Source organism: Uloborus diversus, chromosome 4 (genome assembly GCF_026930045.1).
Source record: "Uloborus diversus isolate 005 chromosome 4, Udiv.v.3.1, whole genome shotgun sequence".
In the NCBI taxonomy this organism is placed as follows: Eukaryota; Metazoa; Arthropoda; class Arachnida; order Araneae; family Uloboridae; genus Uloborus; species Uloborus diversus.
Window position 1 is genome coordinate 165,247,664 of NC_072734.1, and position 20,281 is coordinate 165,267,944.

Here is a 20,281-nt window from a genome sequence, read left to right on the forward strand (position 1 = left end):
AACGTCAATCTCCGGATCCGAAAGTCGCAGAATAGTCGACTCTTTGGCAGACGAAAATTTTTTGGCTGACGACAGGTGAGGCGCCGCAGAAGAAGAACCGTTCCTCTTGAGGAAGATGCATCACTTTCATGATAAAAGTCTTTTTATGTCATTAAAATTTGCTTCAGGCAGAGTTGTGGTTTTATTTAAAAATATTTCTAACAAAGTGTAGTTCAAATTCGCAGTAAAAAACAAGTTCTTCAAAAGAGTCCTCAAATTTAGTCTCATCGCCTACTTGAATTTAAACAGAATTCAGAATAGCAAATGTAGGGTCGACTTGTTACTCAGTTAAAGATTTTCATTTGGGTCTAGTCTTGCTCGAAAATTATTCAATGTGGTGCGCATACTTTGCACCATTTGTTCACTTGACCGCATTTCTACAAGCGGAACAAGAAGATAATCTTCATTCATGATTCTAGCACTATCATAGTTGTTGCGAATATCAAATGGTTCCTGTGTATCATCATCACTGCAATGAAATTTATAACATAAATGAATTGCCATAAATAAATTTAAAAAAATGAAATTGATAATTAGTATGAAGGCTATAAATTTCGTCCTAACATAGTTTTCGTGCTTAGAATCTTGATTTAGCGTTTTTCTGCTGTTAATAATAATCAGGGCATACGAAGGGTTTCTAATTCTCATGGCACGTGATGCCAAATAATTGTTTAGTTTCACATCAGCATTTTAAAAGTTTTGCGGCGAATAAATTAAGCTACATTCTGAAGCATTTTCAAGTAAAGTGTGAATATAATAGCAAAATACAAAGGTAGGGTGACGCAGTGGGAGGGAGGGAGGGAGGGGAGAGATTTAACTCTCTCTCTTTAAAACCCTTGTTTTTAAGTCACATTATCAAAGCTAGTATGTTAATACTCCTACTTGTATGGACTACGAATTGTTATCGTTCTTCCCTTCCCGCAACACTTAAGAAAAATTTCTCCGAGCCATTGCATTTAGGAAAACTTCAAAATGTTAAACTAAATTGTTTTGGCACAAAAGGGCAGTTCCTTAAACTTTTAATGAGCAAAAAGAATATCCTTTTTCTGAGCTCATTTGTGTCTAATAATAAGACTAAAAAAAAGTGGGGTGGGGAAATGTATTCCACATCTGCTTTTAAGTAAAAGAAAAAAAGAAGTATTTGTAAAATGTTAGGACAGCTTTTTCGCTTTTAATGGTGAGATAGAAAGATACGTACCAGTTTTGCTTCCATCTCTTGTAGAGGTATGCAACCGCGGCCGTCCCGGCAAGAAGCCCGGCCGAAATCAAAGCAGCTTTGAAGTAGTGCATTATCTGAAAATATAAAAATGTTGATACATGTATACATCTATCAAAAATGTTCATGAAATAAGAATGTCATTTATTCAGCAAAAACGTTGACGTTTACCTCCCCCCTCCCCAAATAATATTTTTCTATTTGTTTCTAATTTTCATGTTTAATTTTGAAAAAAAGAAAAAAATAATATTAAACGTTAGCCCGAAGACCTTATCTTAAAATTTTATATTATGTACTACTTGCATATTTTTCGGAAGATTAAAAAAAACTTTAACAAGTGTTAGTGTCCGCCCTTCAGTTCAAAAATAAAGCATTTTCTTGATTTTTTGAAAAAGAAAAATCCGTATTTCAGATTTTGATCACGTGGGATAAAAGCTCCTTGAAATTCAATATAGGCATATATTTTTAAAACAATGAAAGATAAATTTCATTATTACTGTAATTAGCGGAGTATTCAGATGATTTCTAGGAGATAATTTTAGCCGAAGAACTGCAAGTTTTTATAAATTTCAAAATAACAGAAAAATATATTGTGGACCAACGCTACTTCCTCGTACGCCAATTAAATTAAATTGATGTTTTAATTTCCTTATAAAAATAGAGTGGCGTATTCATGCTCGCACATTAAAAGTGATATTTCCTAAATGTAATTTTTCTATAAAGGAATTTTCTAAGGAATATTTCATAAATATTTTATGTGATTAAACTATTTGTTCATCGTGAACTAATGCAGAAAATACATTTACAATTTGTGTTTTTCGAAATGTTTTAATAAATATCGCTAATTTTCCCACACTTGCTCCTGATTCAATATATCATTTACCTAATTTTTCACCAACTTAGCAGTATGTCGCCAAGTTAGCGAAAAATACTTGGCGTTACTTTACCACATAGTCGCCAATTTGTGACATTATTTTAATGTGCATTGAAATTAACTACGAAAAAAAAAAAAAAAATCCGTTTGCACCCCTCTTTTTGAAACAATCGGACGCAACCGAAAGGGGTGCTGCATAACCAGATCGTGCTCTATCTATCTTATACCAAAAGCTCAACCTTTTGCGACAGGCTGTTTTTGAGGTATGCGCGATTTATGCGTACATACGCACGAACAAATGTACGTACGCTAAAAAGCATTCTCAAAACTGAATTAAAATATTCTGTGGACAAACTGATTGACAGTTAACGTTGTATCGAGATAACTGGATTCTATTTTGAATAAATATTTATTTTAAAACGTATTACCAGGTTTATTTTATTCTATCACGAAAAAGTTCGTTTCTTTCAGATTACGCTGTTTAAGTTCGTAAGTACATGCACATTCGGAGGTAAAAAAAAAATAATAATTTGAGTTTTGTCATCTTGAATTCAAATTATGTTTTTCGCAATCACGAGTGTGTGTGTGTGTATCTAGGCGTGTGTGTTTGTGTGTGTGGGGGGATATGTGTGTTTGTGTGTAGGGGTATGTGTATGAGTGTGTATGTGTAGGCATGTGTGTTTGTATCTGTGTGCAGGCATGAATGTGTGGGTAGTTGCGTGTATGTGTAGGTGTCTGTATGTATGCGTGTGTGTATGTGTGTGTGTAGTTGTGTATGTATGCGCGTGTGTGTAAGGATATGGATGCAACCTGGAGACGGTTTTCGCTAGAGGAGCAGCATCGTGAGGAGCCGGTCGACGGTGATGGTGCGGAGGGTGGCGGTGGGAAAATAAAATGATAGGACGCCAAAAAAACAGTCAAATGAAAGCAATAAGCAATCGTGATTGCTCAAAAATACCTGTAATGAGCAACACTTAAAATACTGATTAAGCCTATTTGTCTTATTTATCTCTGCCTTTGGGGCTGAATGGGTCACTGGTGGTGATAAATGAGACACTATTTTAAATTGTTAAAATAAAAAATATATAGATATACGAGGTGTGGCTAGAAAAAAAACCGAACTGATGCTATAAAAAATTTTTATTTTCCATTATTTACAATTTGATGTTACCTCCTTCAATGTACTCTCCTCCTCGGTCTATACACCGCTCCATACGAATTTTCCACTGTTCATAGCAATGCTGCAGATCATTTTCGGTAAGTCCATACATTACTTCCGTCGCTTTTTCTTTTACTGCTTCAACACTCTCAAATCTAGTTCCTTTCAAAGCTGACTTGACTTTAGGGAAAAGAAAAAAATCACAGGGGGCCTAGGATGTCAGAACAAATCATTCTTCGGCGTTCCTTCTGTTCAATTGTGAGACACTTTGGAACCATTTTTGCACACACTTTATTCATGTTGAAACTTTCATGAAGAATCTGCCTAACACTTTCCTTGTCAATTCCTGTCAACTCAGACATTCTTCTGATTGTTAAACGGCGATCTTCTCGAACAAATTTACCGATTTTTTCAATGTTTGCATCAGTTTTTGCTGACAATGGTCTGCCAGTGCGAGCGTCATCACTTGTGTCTTCGCGGCCATCTTTAAATCGTTTAAACCACTCAAACACTTGTGTTCGCGATAAACAATCATCGCCGTAAACTTGTTGCAACATTACAAACGTTTCACTTGCAGATTTTCCAAGTTTGAAAAGAAATTTGATGTTAACACGCTGTTCTTTCTGTACACTCAACATTTTTCCGACGCACAGACAAAACGTCAACTACTTAGAACAGACGCTACGGGCAGACTGAGTGCAGGAGGCAGATGAAACTCGAGCAGTAGGCGGAGCAAGAGTCAAGTGACAGGCCAGGCGACTTTCAGCCTTATTGCATTCGTTTTATTGTTTCACCTGTGCTAGTTCGGTTTCTTTCTAGCCGCACCTCGTACTAGAGGACCCGGCAGACGTTGTTCTGTTCAAACTTTGTAAATTGAAAAGTTAAAAAAATTCAATAAACAATCAAGTGTTTGAACCGTTCTGTTAAAAAAAATTAGCAAAAAAAAAAAGTTTTAAGCTGCTTTTATGTCAGAATGTGTATATTTATTACAACTTGATTTATCTAATGCCCACTGAGCAGTTATTTTATTATCTATTTTTTCTCTGTACTTGATGGTTTGTTCCTTCAGCCATACTCAAAGGATAAAAAGCGTCCTCAGATATTAAGTGTAAAAAACTAACTACCCATCTAGAACAAACGGGAAATCCCGCTGCAACATCTCCCATATGAAAAAGAATAAAACAATCGAAAGGATATCGTTTAGAAAAACTATAAAGGTAAAAACAGTTCTCTGAATAATTACTCATTCCCCCCCCCCTCCCGATGTAAAATAAACACATTCTTCAACTAAAATGACAAAAAAACTCTTTAAAAACGAAAAACAATTCTTTGAAATTTGAAATATTTCGCCAAATAACCAAAAATACCATAAATTACACTAACAGTAGCTTTTAAATGTAAACAAATAAACACGCAACTCTATTGTTTATAGCCAAAGTCGCCAAGCCACCACGTTACTGTAATCCAGCCGATCAGTGAGCGAAGCCAACTCCGACCGATTAGCGGCCCGATCTTTTGAACGAAAACTTTTTAAACTTCATATATTGCCTCATTTGTTCTTTCCACCAAAGATAAAGATCCTCCACTGCACTGATCTTTTGTGTACAGAACTACCCTGTTGTAATTTATGTGGACCAAAATGAAATCGGTTTCGTCTTTAAATTCCATCATCTTTTCCTTTAATAATGTACTGATTAGTTAGATAATCCTTAAAGTCTTCTTGACATTGGTGCCAAAACTCAGATGGATTTGAGCCGAGAAACAAATGTTGCGAGGTTCGGTATTTTCTGATCATTTGGTTATTAAAACCTAAAGAACCGATCCAGTCACATGGTTCAACTACGACGACAAAACACACGTTTTGTGTGAACCTTCCAATTTAACTTTAAAATATATCACGGGGCCTAAACTCGTACTATACGTTAAATCCCGATTATCACAAATTTGCCATTTCAACTGCGCTTGCGCACAGATTTAGCTTTTTGGGCGTTCTGTTTTAAGAATTCGTGTTGCTTGTTTATATTCAGGCTGAGCGAGAGTCCCACCAAATTAACGAATGCGATTAGAATATTTTCACAGCGATTTCGTGATATTTTGTATGAAACTACGGATATGAATAACTGATAATCTTAAGAGAAAAATGACACTTCAATTTTTATTTAACATAAATGTAAAACACGTTGTGTACTTCAAAAATGATTGGAATATTAGTACAGAAATCCGCCTTTTACAGATATTTTACGTTAGGAGTAAACAACTTAGTATTATACATTTTTGTTTAGGTTGAGGGTTCGACTTTGTATTAGAAGTGATGCTGCAATTCTAGTACGCTCTTCTGAGGTTAAAAATTTGGTCCTGAAAAAGGACAGACAAATCAGACACCGAATCCATTAATAATTAAGACGCAAAATTCAATCTTTACCGAGGCCAGAAACTAAATCAGAGAAAACTTTGTGATTTCTAATTTTTATCTGTTGCTATCTCATATTTATTACCAAATTAAAAATGTTAGTAATTAATTTTAGCAAGATTTTTGAAATCAGCAAAGTCCGTGCGCAAGCGCAGTTGAAATGGCAAATTTGTGATAACCGGGATTTAACGTCGAGTTAAACTCGTTGCTTTCAAGAGAGATAAATGTAGGCTTCACTCTCTCTCTCTCTCTCTACGTTTTATCTATTCTCAATTGACAAATCACAGTAGGAAATTTCATTACATAAAGCAGAGCTGGCTTTCTTATTGTAATCTGGCAACGGGTAAAATATTTATTTCAGTTCTCGCTCCACAATAGGTGGTTAAAATGAAATATTAATCATTCAGAGATATAACCATCCAATGTTTAAACTAATTAATTAATTAACAAAAACGTTTCCGATTCGATTCATCGCGCTTCGAAACCATGCTCGCCATAATTTAATTACACACAAAAAATTTGATCAAATTCGGTCCAGCCGTTTAAAAGCCTTATGGTGACAAACGTCCGCACAGAAGATTTTTATATATTAAGATATGATAAGTATTGGCATGAATAAATTACAGAAGGGTCTTGTGTGGATTACTTAGTGAGGAAGAAAGGAAAAATATACTTCTATGCGAAACTTGCCGAACTAATAGGGCGGTTCTCGAGAAAGCATCCCGTGAGTAACGCTAAGTTTTTATTTTATTCAACTAACTATTAATTAAATATCGGTTAAACTGTTATGCTTTGATAGTATATTACAGTATGTATTATTCCCCGACAGCATTGTTTTTTGAAGGCTTTGGTTAGCTGGGAAAAATAAAAAACTTAGCGTTACGCACGGGACATTTTTTGAGTACCGCCCAATTTTTGAAGAAAAATTCCGTTTTAATAAACATATCAACTGCTGCACAAAACTTCCTATAGAGACTGCAAATGCTTTAGATTCTTTTACATTTTAAGTATTTAGAAATGCAGTTAGAAAATGCTTTTGGGGTTGCCTCCTGATTTGCATAGGAAAAGAGAAATCGTAATCTTTCATCTTTTGAGTTGGGAATTAATTTGTCTACGCAGTCTGCAAAAAGGATTTATCGAGCACTGATTTACTTACTGGTCGAGAAATCAACACACAGCCCCTTGTATTGTTATAATGTCTGTACTGTTGATAGCAGGTAAAGGGCAGTATCTGCAGAAATGAGTTTTCGAGACATTTGAGCAAGCGCGTTTTGAATTCAATATTAACTAGTATATTGTGGCCATCACGAAACTTTCTTCTATATTTTTCTTTTTTTTTCTGATCCCTCCCCATGCTTGACGAGGAAGCAATATTCTCAACAAAAACAAAATTACACATGCAAAAACTTGACGACCATCCCAATGTCTGAATTATTGCAAAAGCAAAGCCAAGAGCGAAAATTGAAAGTTATTTTAAAAGCCTTTCTTGAATTAATTACAAATATTTTATTTTTTAACAAACATAAGATGGCAACAGTTAAAAATTTTAAATCATTGAGATAATATTTCCGGTCATTTCCATACAATTAAAATCACGAGAAATACGCAGACGACAATCTATTACGACTTATCTTTCTTTTTGTTGTATTAATAAAGTTATTTTTCTTCGGAAAAAAAAACACCTTGGAGCGATTGGTGTCAAAATTGAACCAAAGCCTGTTTACATATCGATTCACATATATTCCAAATTTCAACCAGAACGTAGCATTACTTCTTGAGATAGGGCACTCACAATGGAAAAAAAGGAATGGGCGATTGCGCTCCCCCCTTTTTAGCTGTTGACACCAAAATAAAATCAGCTCTTATACCCACTAAGGGCTACTTGCCGATAAATTTTTCTTTCATTCCGTTCATTATTTCTTGAGATACAGCAGTCACAATTGACGACAAAAAACGTTCTATAGCTCAACCCCCGTTTGAGTTATTGACACCAAAATTGAACCAGCACTTGTTCCTGTTACTGGCAACATATGGACCAAATTTTGTTTGATTCCGCCAGTTACTTCCTGAGGAATAGCAATCACGCGTAACTCAAAAAACGTCCCATTGCTCCACCCCCCTTGGAGGAATTCGCGCCAAAAACCAATGGGCACAAGTTCACATACGGACACATATGTGTACCAAATTTCGTTCGATTTCATGCGGTAGTTTTTGCTGTAGAGCGGCCACAAAAAACTGGTCACACACAGACGTGACACACACACACATACACACACAGAGACAGACAGACATTTTCCAAAAATAGTCGAAATGGACTCAGCACACCTCAAAACGTTCGAATCCGTCAAAATTCGAAATTCGAAAATTTGCACGAATCCAATACTTTCTTCTATATATTAGATATAGAAGAAAGTAAAAATTGGAAAATTTAGGGTTAGACTTTTTTTCGAACTTTTATTTTAGTAGAAATTAAATAAGCAAGCTTGTACAATAAAACTAAAGAACAATAAATAAAAAAAAAAATGCAAAAAAAAAAAAAAAGGAAAATGTCAAATTAGATTTTAACTTTCTACAGTTTGTAGTCGTTTTTTTGTTTTTTGTTTTTGTTTTTTTTTTTATGTAAGGAGAGTAAGTAAAAATTAGAGGAAATAAAATAATAGTTTAAAAAACTAAAAAAAACACGCTTTCGTAGCAAAATGAACTAAAAAGTGAAAAATAATCTTTGGATGATAGTAGTTTACCAATCACTTAATTTTAATGTAATACAAAAAAGCGTGGGGTGCTGTCTACATTTTTGCTTGGACATTAAATGGAAGAAATTCAAGACAACTGATAAGAAGTCAACCCCCCCCCCCACGCTTTTTTGTATTCCATTAAAATTAAGTGATTGGTCAACTACTATCATCCAAAGATTATTTTTCACTTTTTAGTTCATTTTGCTACGAAAGCGTGTTTTTTTTAGTTTTTTAAACTATTATTTTATTTTTCTGTTTTTTAGTCTTTTGTTAGAGAATTATCAGGCAAAGTTGTTTTTTTTTTTGTGCTGTGTATGAAAATTTGAATCAGATTGGGACTTAATTGACGAAATTATTTATGAAACGAGTGCGAGGTAATATCTCTAAGTTAAGACAAGGGCACCCCGATGGGAAGCTACTGTGAGTCATCGATGTATGTTTGCGGAAATCATATTTATATTACTTTGAAAATTTGAGATGCATTTGAATAAAAGTTTTGTTCAACAATGGTCTCATCCGCAATAAATTTCCAATTGAAGGCTCACCTCAATTTTGGCATGAAATTAGTTAAAAACAGTTATATTTCATGTTCTAATTACCTTGGAACATTGGAACAAATTTTGTCTGTTGCAGAAAAATTAAAGGTTTTTGTAGATATTTTTAAATAATTTTTGCGAGTATTTTTTAATGTATTTTTTAAAATTTTTCCTTTTTAACATTGTTGGATTTATGCCAAAATATTGATTAAAATTGGAGGAAACTCACAATTAAAGGAGTTAATTAATTAATTTGATTATAGAATATTGCATTGTCATCGGGTCTGAGGTCGCGTGCCAAATTTCAAAAGAATCCGATCGCAGGAAGTGAGCGAAATTTGAGCTGCAATATTCCATTACAAGATACATACATACATACAGGTAAAGCTAATAAAAGCGTGTTAATAAAAATAAAGTCCGGAGTCGGAATCGGTATATTTACTAACATCCCCGACTCCACAGCCTGGGAATGGAAGAAAATTGACTTTAGATTCCCACGGCAGTATATATATATATATATATATTTTTTTTAATTACGCCCACCATCGTTCTTTCAAACATAAGGCGTCTTGCTGTCCAGTATAACAATGAAGTGGCTTCAAAGGGTGTTAGGGCCTGGAAGTCATCACAATTATGAATATCATGAAGAGAGGAGCAACTATACACTGTAAAAAAAATTCGGAAACGTTTCTGAGTATATCGTGCAGCTGCGGTTCATGAAATTTTCAAAAACGTTTCTGAGTATTTCGGAATTCTCTTTCTGTAATGTCCGGAAACATGTCTGAGTATTTCGGAATCCTCTTTCTGTAATGTCCAGAAACGTGTCTGAATATTTCGGAATCCTCTTTCTATAATTTCCAGAAATGTTTCTGAGTATTTTGGAATCCTCTTTCTGTAATTTTCAGAAACGTTTCTGAGTATTTCGGAATCCTCTTTCCGTAATTTCCAGTAATATTTCTGAGTATTCTATGCAGCTGTGGTTTATGAAAGTTTCGAAAACGTTTCCGAGTATTTCGGAATTCTCCAAACAATTTTCAAAAACGTTTCTGAGAATTTCGGAATCCTTTTTCCGTGATTTTTTCTAAAAAATAATTCTTTTTTAATAGTATTGCATGCCATATCAGTTTCAATTCTATCATATCTAAGAGCAATGAAACAAGCAATTTTAGAATCATTCGTGGATTTTTTTTTTCTGAATTTCTAATGACAAATAGCATGGTTAACAGCATAACATATGCACAGCTATAAATTTTTGAAAATTTATGAAATAATATAGTAGTTTCATTCATAATCACAAAATCGTCGGGGGAGGGAAGGGGAGTACTTTCTCAAAAGTGGGATTGTTTGTTAAACAATATTCAACTTCAGTTTTTCTCTCAATATTTTCAAGACAAAATTATCAACATATTGTATTTTTAATGCAGAACTTAAAAACATATCTTGTATCAAACTTGATAGCTTTTATTTTCGGATAAAATTTGACAGAACTTACCTACACTTTGCGTTCCGAAATTCGTTCACGTCAAGTCAATTTCTTTGACGAACAAAGTGTACCGAAAAGTATCAACAGAGAAATTGATGAATTTAAATATGACACCAAAGTCCCCCCGCTGGAACCATTCGGGTTTATTCCTCTGTTCTTGCCCTTTTCCAGTTTATCACAAATATGGATACTTAATCAAAATAGGTTACTGGTTTAGAGTGTGCGCAAAATGCATTATATATTTTATTTATTAAAACATTGAACTCTATTACATGATTATTCCATTTCATATATACGAGAGTTCCCCCCCCCCCACACCATAAGAGTGATGGTGCACCCATAAAAGGATATAAAGCGCCCCCCACCTTAAAAAAAGCAACTCCTTGAAAATGTCAATGGCACAGTCTGCGTGGTGAACGCCCCTCGTCTTCTCACCATATGAGCATTGCATATTACTAACATAGTATTTAAAAACTGATCACTTTTAAAACGATGACATGAAATAATATTACTTTTTATTTCATCATGTAAATGCAGCTGTTCCATTTTTGCCACTGACTCATTTCTCCTGACTGTCCTACATTAAACTAGTATATCCACGAAGGAAATGTTATTTTCGAAACTAATGTCAAGGAATTTTTTTTATTGTTAACCACATTTAACAAAATGAATAAGCAGATGAATTAATTTCATAACTATGTTCTTACTAATAGATAACATGGTCATTTTCTAATGGTATAAATATTTTTAAATGAATGAATAAATTATAATAAAAAAAGATAAATTATACCGGCACATTTTTTGTGAAGCATATTACAATACTGGAAAATATTTGCATTACCATATTTCTAATGAATTAAACAATTGATTTTTTTTTCTTTTTGAACCAAAATGTATGTACATCCAAGTATTTCGAAATAACTTTTCTGTGATTGCTTCTGAAATATAAATCTTACTTCTTTTACGTAATTAATCAGTTTCAGTTGGTTACAACAAATAGTACACCGCGCACATAGGTATGTAGGATAACTTTAAATTAATTCGATAAACCCAAAAACAGTTACAATTGGAGCCTCATCAAATGCAAATCAACAAAACTATAAATGTATATAACAACATGTTTTAAAATATTCATTAATACTTACAAGTGAACATGAGCGGAAGAAAATCTAAGTACCTCCATTACAACTGAATAAGTAATCCAAAGGGTTTCGTTTCATTAAGTATAAACACGGGTGTTGAAACTATTCACGCTTGAGCACACAATATATATCTAATTATGGTCGCATTGGAAATTGTAAAGAAGCAAATGGTTATTAACTAACTTAATAGCTGCGTACATCGTCTAAAAAATCAAGGGCAGTCCAAAATGCAAAGGCGTAAAATTAGTTTCGACAGATTTTACTACTCTCTAGACATGAAATAACAAGCAATCCAATGCTAAACAGTTGCTGACTGCAACAACCATAGATAACAAAAAAAGAAGTTCTCGTTATTTCCGACTCATTGGCGCCTGTGTTGGAAGGATGAAATAGGTTTGAAGCGTTGCGTCATCACTTCCGCTTCTAGATATCTTGAAATAACAAAAAGCTTTCTGAATATTGAGGAGTTCGCTATTGGATGAAGGATTCCTACTATTTCGGAAACGTTTCCGATATATCCAGAAACGTTTCCGAAATTTGTTACAGTGTAAAGATGCTCCCCTGTCATTGGAGAAGTCCCCTCACAGAGCACACAGAGAGGTGAATCTGCCAGGTTGATTTTATGTAAATGGGCCTGTAGATAGTCATGTCCAGTAATGGTTCGGAAAAAAGCAACTCCCAGGGCTCTGGGAAGGAGAGGAAGGCGCGTACGCTGTTCATCATCCAGAAGGCAAGCCCAGGGCTTTCCGTCAGCTTTGTTCCTCACTGCAGAGACTGTAGCATGTTGGATTTTGCCTGCGAGAAGTCGCTTAGCGTTTCTAATTGGAACCGGGCGAGAAGGTGGATGCAGAGAGGCAGCTTCTTAGCCAAGATGTCCGCTCGTTCATTTCCATAGATGCCACAATGGCCTGGGATCCACTGGAAGACAACCTCTCTTCCGGAACGCAAAAGAGAGTCAATGGATTTTTTAGACTCAAGCTCAAGTTCTGAAGGATATAGATTGTAATCAGTAATGGTCTGAATTGCAGCCTGAGAATCAACAAAGAGAACAACATTTTGTTCAGCTGGTTCTCCAATAGATCTGATGGCCATAAAAATTGCGTTCATTTCTCCATCGAAGTTATCCGCCCAAGTGTCGAGAAGCTCTTGAAGACTAAAATGTTTGGAGTAGGCACCGGCACCTGCTCTACCAGCTGAAGGAGTGGCCGATCCGTCAGTATAAACCCTAAACCAATCCTGATCAGGGTACCTCTCGTGTATTGTGGCCAAAGCAATGGAGTACATCTCAGTGTGATGAGAATCTGATTTCTTGACAGGCTGTACCAGATCAAACCTAGCTGCAGCATATCTCAGAAGGCCAGTATAAGAAGATGGTCTATAGATGCCAAGTCTGGAGTTGGATACCTCAAAGGCCTCTGCAAGTCTTTGGCACTCAAAAAGAAAAGAATGTTGAGATTTTAGTCTAGTATGCGGAAGAATGTAATCATACCAGAAATGCTCTTTTCTCAATAATCTTTCAGCGAGAGAAAGGGAAGCCTTAATTCGTCTGTCAGTTAAATTAAAAATTTTTGTCTGTAGCTGCATAGCAGTAATAGGGGTGGACACCGCAGCACCAGTGGTTGCTTTATTTTGAACGAGCTCGAGTTTTGAAAGTGTGCTATCAGAGGCAGTAATAAGGACATCTGAGCCATAATCCAATACAGGCTTAATGTAAGATGTAAAGGTGGATGAAAGAACACTTTGAGAAGAACCCCACTTTATTCCAGCAAGACGTTTCAATAGGCAAAGGCGGTCCACCACTCTGTCAGTCACTTGTTCAATGTACTTATTCCAAGTTAGTCTGGTATCAAGAGTTATGCCTAGGTAGGTAGCACAATCAGTTCGAGTTAATGCACTGCTTTTGTACACCAGGTCAACAGTAAACGTTTTGATACTAAGTGTAAACAGTTCGAAATTTGTCTTTTCCGGGTTTACTTTGAACTCATTGTCCAGGGTCCAGGTTGTCAGAGCCTCTAAAGCCAAATTTAGTGTTTTCTCCAACATAGAAATGTCAGAGCCAGTGGACCTGATAACAAGATCATCAGCATACAACAGCGACTCAGTCTCTGGAACACTATTTTTAATAAAACTCAAAAGGTCATTTACCATGATGTTAAAAAGGACAGGACTCAAAACCGAGCCCTGAGGGAGGCCCTGCCTGGTTTGACCAAAACCTGAATGAGAGTTACCGTATTTCACGTATTTAAGAGTGTCTGTGAAAGAAAGTCCTTAATTACGGCAGTATCATAGTTTGCGATAAGGAGAAGCTTTTGATTTTCCAGCAATACTGATGCCTTTAATCCAGTTTTTAAAAACATACCTTTCATAGCTTCCTGTAAAACTCTGATGTGTAATACATGCAGGCGTTGATACAGATATGCAATACTGAGGAACGGGACTTTTGAAAATGTGCGGTATAAGCAAAGTGCAAAAATTTCTGACCATATATTTCTAACAGAAGATTTTTTTTTTCTAAGCAATACAAAAGATTTACTTTTTCGAATATTTTCTTTTTTATTAACACGCTTTTATTAGCTTCACCTGTATGTATGTATGTATTTATGTATGTATGTATGTATGTATGTATGTATGTATGTATCTTGTAACGGAATCTTGCAGCTCAAATTTCGCCCACTTCCTGCGATTGGATTCTTTTGAAATTTGACACGCGACCTCAGACCCGATGACAATGCAATATTCTATAATCAAATTAATTAATTAACTCTTTTAATTGTTAGTTTTCTCCAATATTAATCAATATTTTGGCATAAATCCAACAATGTGAAAAAGGAAAAATTTTAAAAAATACGTTAAAAAATGCTCGCAAAAATTATTTCAAAATATCTACAAAAACCTTTAATTTTTCTGCATCAGACTAAATTTGTTCCAATGTTCCACGGTAATTAGAACATGAAATAAAATTGTTTTTAACTAATTTCATGCAAAAATTTAGGTGAGCCTTCAATTGGAAATTCATTGCTAATCAGACCATTGTTGAACAAAACTTTTATTAAAATGCATCTCAAATTTTCAAAGTAATATAAATATGATTTCCGCAAACATACATCGATGACTCACAGTAGCTTCCCATCGGGGTGCCCTTGTCTTAACTTTAAGATATTACCTCGCACTCATAATAATTTCGTCGCCTGATAATTCTCCAACAAAAACCAGAAAAATAAAATAATAGTTTAAAAAAACTAAAAAAAAAACGCTTTCGTAGCAAAATGAACTAAAAAGTGAAAAATAATCTTTGGATGATAGTAGTTGACCAATCAACTTAATTTTAATGTAATACAAAAAAGCGTGGGGGGGGGGGGTTGGCTTCTTATCAGTTGTCTTGAATTTCTTCCATTTGTTATCCAAGCAAAAATGTAAATAGACAGCACCCCACGCTTTTTTGTAATACATTAAAATTAAGTGATTGGTCAACTACTATCATCCAAAGATTATTTTTCACTTTTTAGTTCATTTTGCTACGAAAGCGTGTTTTTTTAGTTTTTTAAACTATTATTTTATTCTTTATATAGGCATTAAAATATAGCTTAAAAATAAATTTTAGCACTATGACTGATTTCTTAAATCTTTGCAAAGAGGCGAATTCAAGCTAGAGATTTTCGAAATTATTTATTTGATAGATTTTTTTTTCATTTTAATGGAACTTCAAGTATAGTTTAAAGCCTCGTTTGTTTAAAAATTAAACACTTAATTTTAAACTTCAACAACCTTTTTTGGATAATTTTGACAAGCAGTATGGTTTTGATTTATTTAGCGAACATATTGAAATCATGCCGTAAAGTGATCACGCCGTAATGCTCATGAAAAATACCGTAGTTTTTGGGCCATATTGATTTTTTTTTTAAATTTTTAAATTTTTTCTTTTATTTGCGCGTGAAAATCTTTCTAAATGCCAAATTTGTGAAACACTTGGAAGTGAGACATTTCAATGAGTGACTCAGTCAGTATAAAAAATGACTTTTCAGATCTTAATAACTAAAGAGGTATATTGATAAAATTTAGGATTATAGGTCTTCTATGCATAACTGTTGGACAGACAAAATTCCAAGCATGTAGACGCAATAGTTTTTGAGAAATGAGGGGTCGAAAGTAGCTCTAAATTGACTCGTATAACATACACACAGTCAGATGCTTCACCCGTATATTTTTCCCGATTTCCGAACTTGGCTGACACACTGCCGTATGTATAGATTTTATTATAAATTTGCTGATGGAATATAAGCCGAAATAAATTAACACTTGATCTTTGGTCGCCAAGAAAATAGCAGTAAAGAGGATATTTGCGAAGACTCATAATAATTGAAATCCTCCCATATAAAGACTGAAAGTCTGAGAGAGAAATATATTCATACTAACTTTAAAACTGTTTATTTCGAAAGTAAAATTTTTTTGCTATCGTCATATTTAATGGCGGCACCATTTTCTATGTTGCTCATACTCATTAGTGAATACATCAACTCATTATGCACTGCAATAGGATTTACTTTTATGGCGAGAGAGCGCTATCTGTCGGTTAATTAATTAGCCATAATGGAAACCTACTCTAAAACGTAATGAAATTTGTTTCAATTTTTCCTTTGAGAACATGCTCAATACTTACTGAATTAAAAATTTAAAGCATTTGCGATTGCTAGAAGTGCCTTAGAATTTTGATGACTTTTTTTTGCCTATCATCTGTCAATGACAAATTTTACGAACTTCGACTGGCTTTCGAACTGAAACGTTGGTCATGCCGTCGCAACAGACTGTCCTGTTGCGAAGGTACTGGTGTAAATCGAAAGTAATTTGCAAGCATAGTCGCTATCGCATAACCTTTTAGTCAATAAGAAATCAGATTTTTAGCTTTACCCAGAACGAGGCTACACTGAGTCAGAATTGCCGTCAGTTGCTTCCTGAAAAGTATAGCACGGCGGTTCTTTTGTTTGATATGCTTTTTTACTTTCTTCTATATCTAATATATAGAAGAAAGTATTGGATTTGTGCAAGTTTTCGAATTTCGAATTTTGACGGATTCGAACGTTTTGAGGTGTGCTGAGTCCATTTCGACTTATTTTGGAAAATGTCTGTCCGTGTATGTGTGTCACGTCAGTGTGTGACTAGTTTTTTGTGGCCGCTCTATAGCAAAAACTACCGCATGAAATCGAACGAAATTTGGTACACATATGTGCCCCTATATGAACTTGTGCCCATAGGTTTTTGGCGCGAATTCCTCCAAGGGGGGTGGAGCAATGGGACTTTTTTGAGTTACGCGTGCTTGCTATTCTTCAGGAAGTAACTGGCGGAATCAAACAAAATTTGGTTCATATGTTGCCATTAACAGGAACAGGTGCTGATTCAATTTTGGTGTCAATAACTCAAACGGGGGTTGAGCTATAGAACATTTTTTGTTGTCAATTGTGACGCTGTATCTCAACAAATAATGAACGGAATGAAAGAAAAATTTATCGGCAAGTAGCCCTTAGTGGGTATAAGAGCTGATTTTATTTTGGTGTCAACAGCTAAAAAAGGGGTATCGCAATTGCCCGTTCTTTTTCTGACTTGCTTTTGTTTGATATGCTTATGAATTCATATGCTTTTGCTCCACTTGGCGGGGACACCGCCGTGTCTCCAGATAACTGCTTAGTAAAAGGTTGTGAGTCTGTTACAGACATCTATTTTAAAATATTCTCAATAGTGTCTCTACTGCTAAAGCAGAAACCAGAAAGATTTTACGTCAAGTAGTAACGTTAAAAGACAGTTCAACATCAAGTCACTGCGAGTTTGATGTTAGGAGTGAATGTGAAGTTTTATGAGGTTTTCAACATCTTGCATTATTATTATTATTTTTTTTTGCGGTGTCTACATAGAAATCAAACTACTGTCGAATCTCGATATCTCGAAGCTTGTAACTCAAATATTGCTTTATCTCGAATTTTTCATCATGTCCGAAACTCTTGAGACTGTTGTGGAAACTTTCCATAGCTCAAACTACCAATAATTCGAACGTTTTTGCCCGTCATTTGAAACTTTGTGTTATCGAGAGTTGACTGTATAAATCGCAACTGAATATGGAGGGAAAGAGAAATCGGATTTCTGTGTCTAATAGAGCATACCTTCTACTCGAGTCTACTTTCTTTTGAAAATGGGGAAGCCACGTCCAAGCGAGTCGCTGAAATTCATTTAATTTGTTGTTTAGCCACTATTGATGATTTTTTTTATTGAATGCGTTGTACAATGTTGATAAAACCCTTTTTATGTGCCCCAGAAAGTTAAGAAAGATCGATAAAATAACTTTAATAACAAAAATACTAACTGGTAAGCCGGCCGCCTTGTCTAGTGGTCAGATAAGCCTTACTGCCATGGGGAGGTCCCGGGTTCGAATCTTGGCTCGTCTTTTTCTAGTCCTCTGCCTTTTTTGTCCTTATGGCATGTGTGTGCTGTGGAATTTGGACTTCACACCAAACTACGGTACAGTTGGAAAAGTGAAGTCGCGTATCCCTATTTGCCAGCCTTACTGGCACAAGACAAACACAACTAACAGGTGGAAAAAAGAAATTTGCTCCCACTTTTAATGTTATCGTGCCCCCTGGAGTATCCCTTACAAATTAATCATACCATAGTGTAACAAAGAAAAAACTGCAATCAAAAGACCTTAGTGAAATGGAAGACTTCTTTCACTCGCTTTGCAGATGGAAGTGTTGCCACACGCAGACAACGAAGTCACGCGGTATCCTCAATTTCTAACAAGGTCTTTAGATTTGGCACTTTTATTAAAACTTTGGCAAACTTTTGGACTTTACGTCGTACATACACTCCTAAATTCTCCAAATGAAGTTTAAGATCATTTAAAAAAAAAAAAATCTTACAAAGTGCCTAAATTTACGTAGGGACACACAAAAATATAATTTACATCGAAATAAGTATCCTTATTAGTATCTACACTGAATTTTAGGATATAAAACGTAGTCAGTGGCTTCAGCCCTGGGATCCCTCGTGCGTGCCCGTTAATCTAGCACGCTCAGAGGTAATTATTTGGGACTTACACTTAGACCACTACAAATTCAAGTTGCAAATTCAAGTGTGACCACTACAAATTCAAGTTGCACCAGTCATCATTAGTGTAAACGGAGGATCTTCGACTGGTGTTTCGACCAGTCCCAATTAAACTCATAATCCGGCAGCCATGTCCCCTTTTGAGTTAGCCTAGGTAGGCAAGCATTTCTATTTCTTCAATAGAGTTCAAGCATAAATCGCTACATTAAACTACAGGGTTCCCCTTACCTACCACAGATGTGGTTTACCGAACGAATAGAGCCCTGGAGATAGTTAAGACCCGGTTTAAGTTGTTAAAGCGTTTGTTACAAAGAGTGGGATTATTAAGACAAACTTACTGTAGAAATATATTATTTTTGTTTCTAATTTTATTTTAAAAAGGATGAAAGAGAATTTAATTATTAAATAAATAAATCTTAGAAATTGCTTGAGAACAACAGCATGTACCCAGTTTCATTTTGAGATTTTTTTGCCTTCCAACTGTTTTACTGTTGTTGTAAAACTGACGAGCCCGAACAAGGGCAAAACTGCAGTCTCTGCATGTTGTGTTGTTCGGTATATGTTCGGTATTTGCTTCTAAGCAGCGTGGGTTGAAGAAATATAGTTACCAACTTGTAGTATTCACGTTCCAACATTATTATTTTTTAAATAATAGATTTTATTGTGCATGATGCTTAGCGTATACGTTCCATTAATTATGTAGCACCTGTGGCAGAATTTAATTCTTAATTTTAAAAGCAGTGTTCGCCAGTCAGACACCCCATTCGTCGATCGAAGCCTTCTTTAACCAAACAGCAGGATTCAATTTATGGTTAGTGGTGTTTGTCTAAAGTACAACTCGGCTGCTTTTTTGTCTTTTGAAGATAACCACTTGTAGTACATAATCTTACTAATATTATATATGCGAAAGTTTGTCTGTATGGATGTATGGATGGATGTATGGATGTTTGTTACTCTTTCACGCAAAAACTACTGAACGGATTTTCATGAAACTTTACAATAATATAGCTTATGCATCAGAATAACACATAGGGTAGTTTTCGTCCCGTTATGGGGGGAAAACCCCCTTAGGGGGGCAATAAAACACAATTTTTGTATAAATTCTCTAATATTGGGATGAAAAAATACTTGCACATATTTACATTATATGTCCATCGAAAGCTCTGATTTTTCTGCTGAAGATGGCACCTGTTCGAAATTTCTAAGTAGAATAAAAAACGAGTAATGAGCTTTTTAGATCCATGTTCGAAGGCTTTCCTCAACTCAATACAGTATTTAGTGTATCATCTCAACTCCATGTCGATAGCGACAATTGTTGTATTGTTGACTTTCTTTGCTTTTCGTGATTGTTCAAGGCTTTTCTCAAGTCAAATCTTAAAGTAAGATTTTTGCACAAGATTGGCAAATAATACATGATTTGGCTGATGATTTTCCATTTAAACGGAACTTTAATGTAATTAATGGTTTTTATTATTATTTATGCTAATTGAACACTTACTCATTATCCAAACAACCAGCAGATCGCCAAAATTTTTGCAGAAAGATTTCCGTAGCTGATGCATTTGGCAGTTTTTTCAACGTTGCTGTTTTTGAAGCCG

General features: G+C 35.0%; 1 protein-coding gene across 1 annotated transcript; it reads right to left on the bottom strand.

Moving 5' to 3' along the window:
* Nucleotides 1-327: 327 nt before the first annotated feature.
* On the bottom strand, nucleotides 328-13,742 carry LOC129220968 (uncharacterized). The gene is given in 5 exon segments (XM_054855403.1): nucleotides 328-508; nucleotides 1,238-1,332; nucleotides 9,507-9,634; nucleotides 12,147-12,458; nucleotides 12,461-13,742. Coding segments are annotated over 5 exon segments (1,998 nt in total).
* Nucleotides 13,743-20,281: the final 6,539 nt, after the last annotated feature.